Source organism: Fistularia commersonii, chromosome 18, assembly GCF_037954325.1.
Source record: "Fistularia commersonii isolate RoL2024-O1a breed Wild chromosome 18, RoL_Fcom_v1.0, whole genome shotgun sequence".
NCBI lineage: Eukaryota > Metazoa > Chordata > Actinopteri > Syngnathiformes > Fistulariidae > Fistularia > Fistularia commersonii.
In genome coordinates, this window is record NC_141301.1 from 5,628,815 (window position 1) to 5,640,290 (window position 11,476).

General features: G+C 39.3%; 1 protein-coding gene and 1 pseudogene across 1 annotated transcript; one reads left to right on the top strand and one right to left on the bottom strand.

Annotated features, from left to right (window-relative positions):
• Positions 1 to 4,869: 4,869 nt before the first annotated feature.
• Positions 4,870 to 5,796, bottom strand: LOC147224240 (odorant receptor 131-2 pseudogene; annotated as a pseudogene).
• Positions 5,797 to 10,296: 4,500 nt separating this feature from the next.
• Positions 10,297 to 11,226, top strand: LOC147224241 (odorant receptor 131-2-like). Its single transcript, XM_086164976.1, has one exon. It carries the CDS (start codon positions 10,297 to 10,299, stop codon positions 11,224 to 11,226), a length of 930 nt encoding a protein of 309 aa, XP_086021102.1.
• Positions 11,227 to 11,476: the final 250 nt, after the last annotated feature.

Here is an 11,476-nt window from a genome sequence, read left to right on the forward strand (position 1 = left end):
TCTGACTGTTTTTTGTGGCTATACACCCAACAACCGCTCAATTTACCCACCCTTCATGGGGTCCCTAGACAGGCTGCTAGATAACGCTCCTACTGGGGACTCCTTCATTTTACTGTGACACTTCAACGCTCAAGTGGGCAATGACAGTGCGACTTGGAAGGGCAATGATTGGGAGGAACGGCCTCCCTGATCTGAACCCGAGCAGTGTTTTGCTATTGGACTTCTGTTCTTGTCTTTGATTGTCCATAACAAACACATAAAGGTGTCCATATGTGCACTTGGCACCAACACTACTTAGGCAACAGTTCTTTGATCAAACTTGTGGTCGTATCATCAAACCTGCGGCCACATGTCCTGGAGTGAAGAGAGGCGTGGAGCTGTCAACCGATCACCACCTGGTGATGAGCTGGCCCCGATAGTGGCGGAGAATGGCGGTCAGACCTGGCAGACCCAAACGTAACGTGAGGATCCGTTGGGAACGTCTAGCAGAGTCCCCTGTCAGAGGGGGTTTCAACTACCACCTCTAGAAGAGCTACAACCACGTCCCGAGGGAGGCAAAGGACATTGAGTCTGAATGGGCCATGTTCCATGCTTCCATTGTCGAGATGAGAGAGTAGAGCAGCGACTGGAAGGCGGCTCTGCACCTGTCGGGGCGGCAACCCTCTACCTGCTGGTGTACTCCAGCGGTGAGGGATGCCATCAAACTGAAGATGGAGTCCTATTGGGCCTTTCTGGCATGTGAGGCTCTGGGGGCAGCTTACAAGCGGCATGCGGCTTCGGGCGTGGGAGGAATTTGGGGAGACCATGGAGAATGACTTCTGGTGGCCGTCAAGGAGATTCTGATCCACCATCCAGCGGCACAGGATGGGGAAGCAGTGCTTCTTCACCAATTCTGTTCATAACTCTCATGGACAGAATTTCTAGACGCAGCCAGGGCAACAAGGGGATCTGGTTTGGCGGCCAGGAGATCGAGTCTTTCCATTTTGCAGATGATGTGGTTCTGTTGGCTTCATCAGGCCATGATCTCCAGCTCTCACTGGAACAGTTCGTAGCTGAATGTAAAGTGAATGAGGATCAGCACAACCAAATCTGAGACCAAGGTGCTCAACCGGATATGATTGGAATGCCCAGAGGTCTTGCTCCAAGTGGAGGAGTTCAAGTATCTCTGGGTCTTGTTTACAAGTGAGGGAAGGATGGAGCAGGAGATTGACAGGCGGATCGGTGCAGCGTCTGCAGCAATCCTTACTTCAGCTCTCAGTCTAGTTTCCACAACTCTCTTCCATAACTTCATCGTATGGCTCATCAACTTTATCCCTCTATAGTTGCCACAATTCAGCACATCCCACTTATTCTTAAAAATGGGCACCATCACACTTTGCCTCCAATCTTCAGGCATCTTCTCATTCTCTAAGATCCTGTTGAATAAACTAGTCAGAAACTCTACCGCTGCCTCTCCTAGACACTTCCACACATCCACAAGTATATAATAAGGACCAACTGCCTTTCCACTCTTCATCCTCTTTAATGCCTTCCCGTCACTTTTACTAATTTGTGCTACTTTGTGGTCTACAATAGTCATGCCTTCTACCCTTGCCTCTCTTTCATTTTCCACATTCATCAGCTCTTCAAAGTACTCTCTCCATCTTTCCACCGCTCTTCGAGCAGTCTGTCAATACATTTCCCGCTATCCTTAACCAACCATTACCACCTCATTATCTCTCTGTTTCGCCAACCTGTATAGATCCTTCTCTCCCTCCTTATTATCCAACCGGGCATACAGGTCATCGTACACCCTTTGTTTTGCCTTTGCTACCTCTATCTTTACATTACATTGTATCCCCCTGGACTCCTGTCTGTTGTCTTCAGTCCTCTCAGTATCCCACTTCTTCTTTGCTAACCGCTTTCTCTGTTTATACTCCTGCACTTCCTCATTCCATCACCAAGTCTCCTTATCTACTTTCCTTCCAGATGACACACCAAGTACCCTCCTACCTCTCTCTCTGTTAACACTAGCTGTTTTTGTGCAATCATCTAGAAGCTCTCCCCGACCACCCAGAGCCTTTCTCAACTTTCCCCTGAAAACCATAAAACACTCCTCCCTTTTCAGCTTCCACCACAGCTTCAGCTGTGCCTTTGTCCTCTTGATCTTCCTTGTCACCAGAGTCATTTTACAAACCAGCATGCTATGCTGTCTGGCGACACTCTCACCCACAACTGCTTTGCAGTCCCTGATCTCTTTCAGGTTACCTCGTCCATACAAGATGTCGTCTATCTGGGTGGCTTGGGGAACAAAATACCAGCCAGTGCCGCCGAGGCTGCATTCATTATTGAAGCAGACACAATTCTTGATTTTTACATTAAAATATATTAAATATTTTGATTCATAATTACCCATTATTTCAATGTCTATGCCACTCAGGTAATAGAAATGCTGAGCCAATTTGACAAGAGGCAAGGTCTTACCTGGACAGGTCCCCAGTCTTTCATAGGTTTCATATATATACCATTTGCTACATCGTCCACATTAATGGACAATTTAGAGTCTTAAATTAATCTACTGCATATATGAACTTTGGTAGACAGACACAATGAGAACATGAAAGCTCTTTACTTAGAGGCCCCAGTCTCAATGAAACAGGTTAACCTTGCTGTGACACAGGAATGCTAGCCACTGAACTAGCCATTTCATGACTGAGATGTAAAAAATAAATTATCAGACTGAGGAGACAAAAAGGTCAACTTTTATATTACTAAGCACTTGCATATGCCACTTAATTCTTGTGCTCCAAATCATGCATGCCTGCTACAAGCCCAATCTTGATAGTACACCACCCCTTGATGGATGGGTCCTGATGTCCCCAAACAAGAAAACCCAAATCTGGGTGGGCAGAGGGGAGGGGGACAACTGGCAGGTGGGCCAAAAAAAAATCTTCCCAGACGTTGAGGGGTAAGGTGCAGAGTCCAGCCCCCTGAGGATGGCTGTCTGTGGGGAAGGAGCATTGCTGGGCCCATGTGGTAGCCGGGTCATTCTGTTACAGATTTTGGAGGTGGACCCACATGCAGACACAGGATTCCGCACCAAGAAAAACTGGGTTTGAAAATAGAAAGTTTATTTTGACCGAAGAACAGGTGCAGGGTAATGGACTAGAAACAGTTACTGGCCTAGAACCAGTTCCAATGACAAAAAGACAGGAGGCAGAGCCTCCTGTGAGGTCGCAGAGATGAAAATACAAAGGTTCTCTTTGGGAGTGACCCGGATGGATAGGATCAGGAATGAGTCTATCAGAGGGACAGCTCATGTTACATGTTTTTTGGAGAGAAGGTCAGAGAACCTTTTCCTTTCGTCTTTTTCTTTAGGGGTCACCACAGAAAATCAACCTCCTGACTATCACCCTATTCTTCAATTTACACTTTTCTAACTTGAGTCAATAAGCTTCAACATCAGCGTTGATATCATGAATAATAAGGATACCATTAAGTTTGCTTTAATTTGTTTCAGTGGTGTTTAATGCTACTAACAGGAATGCAGAGAACAATCTGAGGATCAGCATTATTGCATTATGGTTACTCTGTGAAAGATTACAGGACAATATTTCAGAACAGTATTCCCTTTTGATGTCTGAATGATAATCTTTGGTCAGGTAGGACAAATATTGGTGGCAGTAACATCATGAAAAAGTAAGTTATAGAATAACATGCATATGTTATTCACTTCATTCGATTAGTATACACATTTAGTCAAATCTATACATGTTCCTGATTCAGTCACACGTAGCAAAAATCATCTAATTTTAATTGCATTTACTATGAATACTCCGGGGTTAGTTTACCTGTTCCTGTACCTGTGCAAGTACTGTATGTAGGAGCGTGTGTGAAGTAGGTGATGACAGAGCGGAACTGCTGCAAATCCAGAATTCTATTCAATCTCCAAATTAGAGTGGCCCTCTTATGGTCAAGTATTAATACATCAGTATTCAAGTTTAAGAAAAAATATTTTGGGTGGCAAGGGATAAATGTATTCTGGTATAAACTACCGTTACATTACATATCACTTGACCTAGAAGAAAACAACATAATTACCACTTTTGCATAATGTACTCAACCTTTAACTTCAGAGATACCAGTCAATTTTGACAAAAATGTTTAATCTGTGTGGATCAAAAACAAATAAAACTAAATAAAAGTAAATAGCTTTGAATCCAAGAAGTAGTGGCCATTATCTTGCACCAAAGACCATACACTGTTGAGATAGCAGTTTTTCCATGAGAGAATGAGAAAGTATACCCCTGACACTTGGTGGCTTGCAGCCCTGGAAATCATATCCATATCTCAATAATATATCAGATTTATAAATATAATGTTTATTAATGATAATGCACAAAAACTAAATATCACCAAATTCATAGTGACCAGATTTTTGCTTGAATTAGGTCTTTGTAAGGTGGCATTATATGAATAAATTGTTCAAATTTTGTCTTCAGTTCAACATCAACCAAACCTTAGATTAATATCCATCATAAAAGAGACTTTACAGAGTCAGTACATTAGAAAATAATACATTTATTACACAAGACTTGGAAAAGGAGACATGAGTTTTGCATTTGATCTTCATCTACTATTTTCATCTGCCAAGTAATTGAAAATAACATATTAAATCAGCATAATCTATAACTGGCAAATGATGGAAAGAAAGACACCAGAGACTGCAGAGTGGAATTTTTGTAAAAGAATGTGTCCATCAGAGCAAATGAATCGCATTATTGTCCAGTTATAGAATCACACGTTGAAAAGTTGTAACGTACATTTTACCACAAAGAGAAAACATTCATTTCAACATGCGACAACTAATGTTACTTTATTGCCTATTATTCAATTGTAAAGCTCCAAGTTTTTTTTTCTCGAACAAGAAACATAGTATTTAAGGGCAAGAAAAAATTTTTCATCTCTAAGGCCATAAATAAGAGGACTGAGACACCTTGGGGCAAGCATAAATGTTATATAATTGAAGTATCTGACATTAATGTACAAAATCAAGTCAATCTGAAGTACTGAAGATTCTATGAAGGGGCACCATAGATGAATCAGACAGAGGAGCAGCTGGAAACCATGAAAAATAACTGTTTTGAGTCCTTTCCATGATGATTTTTTATTCTCTCCTGATGCAGCTTTGGCCACTTTCATAATTCTGATATAGGAGATCATAATGATTAGACCCATGATCAAGAAGTAGAACTGATTCACAGCAAAACGGAAATAATTATGCCTAGTATCAACAATGAATACCTCCTCTCTGCACATTATGTCTTGTGTATAGAAGTAATTTGTGGCAGATGCAAAAAAGATTGAGAGAACTACAGTGACAGGTGCACTACTTATACTGTAAATAATGAGGATACAGTGCAAAGCTCTGCGTGTGGAGCATAGCTCTCCATGCCGCAGTGGCAAACAAATTGCCACATAGCGCTCCAAAGCCATCGTTGTTAGAGTAACTGGTGTGACAAAATTGCACACACTTGAAGCAATAACCACAATAGTGCACAGCCACATCGGTATGGTGTACCATGAAAAAATCATGATCAGCAAGAAATTTGTCAATATTAAGGTTGTACAATCAGCCAGCAATGTAGTAGCAAATAAAATGTAGCGCATGTTTTTGTAGAAGTAATCCTTACTAAAAATCGCTATGATCAGCAAAGTGTTGATGGATAGGAAAACAGCCACAAAAAGCTCAACTAAAATGACCCTGTAAGTTAGCTTTAGTGATTGACCTCCTATTAGTGAGTTATTCTCAGCCATTTATCTCAGTAGTTTTGTTTAAAATAGATGGAGTGTGGGCAATACCACAGCTGAACTTGTTCTGAAGAAGAAGCTGCAATTAAGATGCCATTGGTTAATACATAAACCGTCAGCATTATTTGAAGTATGTGCTAGTGTAGATACATGTCTCATCAAGCAGAGTACATCACCTGAGATCTTACTGGACTAGAATAATGATAAAAAACATATGCACACTCAAAAAGAATCAGATAGAACTCTCAGTTTACCAACCCCTCATTGGTCTGAAAAGGTGTTCTGAAAAGGAAATTCTTCTGCAAAATACTTTTATAGAGGAGATGGGGGGAACAAGAGAGCAATGCTTTGCACCTCCTTTTTGTCATGGTTACCATACGTCATGTTACATGTAAGTCATGTTTACTGGAAAAAAACCTTGACCCATACCAGGTATTGAACATTTATAAATGTGTAATTGAAATATCATTGAATAATAAATGATGTCTTAATAACAATTTAATTAAATATGTGGAAGGGAGACTTTAAAATTAATATTACTTTTCAATAAATTATTTTCAATAATTCTTTAAAAAATCCATGCATCCCTCTGATAGTTTGTCGACATGAATTATCCCCTCACCATGGAAGACTTTGTTACTGTGATTCTGGGAGCTATTTGGTCAGCAGCATCAGCCCCTGGAAGACGCTACTGCCAAAATGGTCCTTGGTGAGGCTCCAGACTCAAACTGATCCTTTCAGAACCTGATGACTAGAACTGCAGGGCAACAACACACCTCATTGCCACAGTGTATTGCTGTTATGTTAATTGGGTTTTCTCTCATGATTGTGAATACATGACGATCCCAACTACTACAATTTGACATAGTCTGTAACAAGGGAAGAAATCATGTCATGAAATTTAATTGCTAGATAGATTTTTTCTGATAAACTCATACCAAAATCAATGAGCAGGAGTTTGTTCTTTCTAATTTATTTGGTAAATGGCTGATGACCATAGTTAATGCTTTTCTCAACCACCTGTCATTGCCTAAATATTTCCTTGTACAAGTGACCTGTAGCACATTTTAAGTGATTGGATATTACTGATTTGTGCCTCAAATAATGTATTTTATGTGGCCATTGTATAGTATGGTAGTATTTTATGTCACTTCTTTGAATTTACCATATACTGACTTTTGGAGCTTTGTGACACATTCAGATATAACTTCATAACGATAACTACTGAACAATTTGATGCTGCTACACCATGTGCCGCCAATTGCCCCTCAGGGACAAATAAAGATTTTTTCTGGTTCTGATACTCCGTCCCTAAACTTTAGATTAAGAATCAATTTCATTGTGGTAACTTTCCTTGTCCTGTGATAGGTAGGTGAATTAATTAATGAAAGCAACATCCCCATGCCCCCTTAGCCTGGAAGAGGAATAGGAAAGAGGAGTAATAAGAGCTTTTGAACAAGTTGTTAATTGTTTGATGGAACTGGGTTAACATTCCATCAAAGATATCCACCTACTGCTCATCTGTCCCCTGACCACTTTTTCAGTACCTCAATCTCTCATTGGGGGTTCTGCAATCTCCCCTCTATGAATCTCTCAGGTGGCACACAGATGTAATGGTGTTAAGCTGGTATGAGTATTTCAGACTCCTCCAGAGCCTTTGTTACCACAATCCAGCAGATTACGTTTTACATTGGCCAGACAATGTATCTGGTGATCTTGCTCTTGGGGCTACATGATCAAAAAGCTCTTGACTGGAATTCAAATCTGTACTCTTCATATATCCATGTGGCAACTTCTTCCATGTTTGGAGTAGATAACATTTCTTCACACATAAATTAATTCAAAAAATGATTTTCTTATTCTGAGTCTCTTTGAATAGTTTTGATGAGTTACCAAAAAAGCAAAGTCATTTTCTTGCTTGTTACAAAAAAATACTTTGTGTCAAAAATTATATTTAAAAGATACAAACATTAAGACACATCAATCAGCACTGAATTATTGCAGACACAAGAATACACACAATTTGTTATCAAACAACTATTCAACTATGATGTCATCTGTTTTGCTCACATCCAAAATCAGCAACAGACTGACTAAATAATTAATGAATATAACCCACTAATTAGTTTCACTGGAATTTCTTTCAGGATGATCCACTCATTAGAATCAGTGTTCTAAATCCATATGGACAACAATATGACTTCATAGAGCTACCATTAGGGAAGTTGTCCCAAACAATCATTGTCAACAAATGTCAACAATCATTTGCGAAAAAAAAAACATGTGCTAAAAAAATGGACATAGCGGAAAAAAATGTCCTGAGAAGGTTCATTGAAGTTACAAACTTAAAATCTGACCTTTTGATAACAAACACAATAGCTTCTGAGCAGCAGCACTGTCAGACACATGCTTAACCCTAGAACACTAATGTCGGTTGATTTTCACCTACACAATTTTTCACATGTGATTTTCATTGTGTTGCCATTGTGTTTTATGGGTCCTTGGGTAGCTTCAGGATGCTCACTGATGTTATTAATTGCATGTTTATTTCCCTCCTCCCATCAACCCATCTATAAATTGATGAAAACTGTTTTTTATCCAGGATATTGTTTTGGGTAAAATCTACAACGTTAGTGATGGTGTTACTTATTTTAACTTATTTTAACATATATAACTGCAATTTCCTTCGGGATTAATAAAGTTGTTCTTATTCTTATTCTTATTCTTCTTATAACTTATTTTAACTTATTGTGATGAAAAGACAGAACATTCCCCAAATTGCCATTCTTGCATTACATGACTGGACTGCAATAAATCTGCTGTACCAGTATCTCCTGTCTTAACATAGCAAAATGTCTTTAAATACCAAAAGACAGAAAAGGAAGAGAAATAAATAGAACTTGGAATCAACGAATGAAGTAAATGGAAATATACCAGCTGGGTTTTGGGCTACATTATATTTTGTAACTCAAATTAAAGTAGGCTGCATCTTTCGTACCTGGTTTACTTGCGTTCAAGACTTGGTGACCACTCATAGAACTCACATCATGCGCGGCTTGTCTCACACTCATGTGTGAGCTGTATGAGGGTAAGACAAATGGGTGATGCACAAGTGAAGTGTCCTCTTATCAGATACACCAACTGTGTTACTTTGAAAGGACAGGAAAGAATTGTAGTGAGCCACGAATGTTGGGGTTTATGTTGATGCTTGTTTTCTGTATGATCTTGGGGTAGCTGGGAATTTTGAGGGTATGGTTTGGGGTGCAAGGAATTCTGTGTTTTTCACCTGGAATTGAGCAGGAACAGAGTTGTATTGCAGGCTTTTATGGCATGACTGTGGCCAACAACAGCTATTACTTATTAAACGGACACTTTCCTGTCAACCAGGTGTTTTCCCTTACTAAAATACTACAGTATAAAGAGTTACAACTTCCTGCCCCATCAGGAAACGATGACATTTCAAAGAGAATGCAGGGGTGCTTCCTTGTTTCAAAAAGTGAACAGCAGGTTTTCGTGGTATTTATTTTTTATATTACAAAATATATTATAAATACATTTTATTACAAAACCAAGTGAATTTGCATAAGCACACCCCGTTGCGTGCTAGACTGTCTTAAAGTATAGATGTGTGTTCCTTTTGATTTTGCAGGAAAAAAATAATAAAGAGCATCTTGCCTGATTGAAAATGTTTCTGTAATCGGAATCAGAATCAGAATCAGAATTGTTTTATTCGCCAAGTAATTTTGCCACTACAGGGAATTTGCTTTGGTTGACAGTGCTAAACAGAAAATATGCAGTATGCGTTAAATGAGTGAAAAATAAAGTAAGATCAGGGCGATCGTGGTTTGTTGAGCAAAATGGCAAGTTGTGCAATGCAGTGCAAGGTAGTGCATTAGAGGGGTTGGGACAGTGTCAGTGGGGGACAAGGGCATTATTGATGAGGCAATAATGGGAAGAAAAGGTGTGCAGGTCCTGTAGAGGAGGTGGATTACGGCCAATCACCCTCTCTGCTGAGCGGATGATATGCCGCAGTCTGCCCTTAATATCAGTTACTGATAGCAACTATGACTTAGGTGGAGTAACAAAGACAACATGGCGCTGCGCAAACTTTCATGTGCTGCAGTATTTTGTGCCGCAGTTGCCTCTATAAATTCTTGACACGCTGCAAAATCTCAGAATGTTGTGAAGAGCTTAGTTAAGGCCACATTGCACACAGAGCAATCTTGTTCTGTAAATCATGACATGAGTCATCTGGTTTTCAGGTGATTGATGTATTATTTTTCTATTGGATTTGTGTTACTTATTTCAGTTAAGAAAAGTCTACCATGTGCATTTGCTGTGATTATTTAATTTTAAGTTTAACTTGTGCCTAAATGAATCTTTCTTAAGCAAATACTCTGGACTATGATGAAGCAGTGTGAGACATGTTAACAGTGTGTTGATTGCTTTATCTCTCTCCAGGACAGAATGAATGGTGCTTATAATCTTTTTCTAAACAAATAATATATGGCTGCAAATCATTCACTAATTCCAGGTGATTCCCTGAGTCGAACCTTAAATGGGAAACTCCTTTTTGTGCAGGTTTTGATAGGAATTTTCCTCTGTATCAACACTTTACTGATTACAACGTTTTTTATGAAAGATTATTTCTATACAACCATGCGCTACATTTTATTTGCTAACACACTACTGTCAGATTGTCTGTTCTTATTCATGACAAACATCTTGCTTATTTTAAGTTACTTTGGTTTTACTGTTCAGATTTGGTTTTGTCTTATTTTGTATGTTGTTTTGTCTGTGCACACCTTTGTGACACCTCTTACTTTGACAGCGATGACGGTGGAGCGCTATCTAGCTATTTGCTTGCCCCTGAGGCATGGTGAGCTGTGCTCCACACGCAAAGCTTTGCATTGCATCCTCATGATTCACAGCATCAGCTCGGTACCTGTTGTCATCGTTCTGTCCATCTTTTTTGCATCAGCTGCCTACAGCCTCTTTACTCAGGACATAATATGCAGTGTGGAAATATTCATTCTACACAGGTGGCAAGCACATATAAGGTCAGCCATAAGTGAGTTTTACTTCTTGCTTATGGGCATCGTTATTGTCTTCTCCTATGTCAAAATAGTGAAAGTTGTCAGAGCTGCATCAGGAGAGAGTAAAAAGTCAACAAGAAAAGGACTGAGAACGGTACTCCTTCACATTTTTCAGCTGCTGCTTTCTCTCATCCAGATGTGGTGCCCCTTCATCGAAGCTGCAGTGCTTCAGATTGATTTTATGCTGTACATTAATGTCCGCTACTTTAATTATGTCACATTTATTCTTGCACCAAGATGCTTGAGTCCTCTCATTTACGGCATCAGAGATGAAATGTTTCTCCAGGCATTGAAATACTATGCTCTTTGCGCATTATACAAGAGGAAATCCTTTGAATAATTTTGCATGAAAAACTAATAATTATATTAATTCTACAAATATATTATTGGTGTTTTGTTGTTGTTGCTGTTGTTGCTGTTGTTCATGTTATATTACTTAACAAAAATATAATTGATATGATGTGATTGTGCTTATTTAAGAAAGGTTATGATTAATAAGTAATGATTCTGCTTTTTGTTTAAAGCCAAAATAAATATTATGCAAAATCAGCTGTATGGATACAACAATGAGACAACTAACAAAGACACCC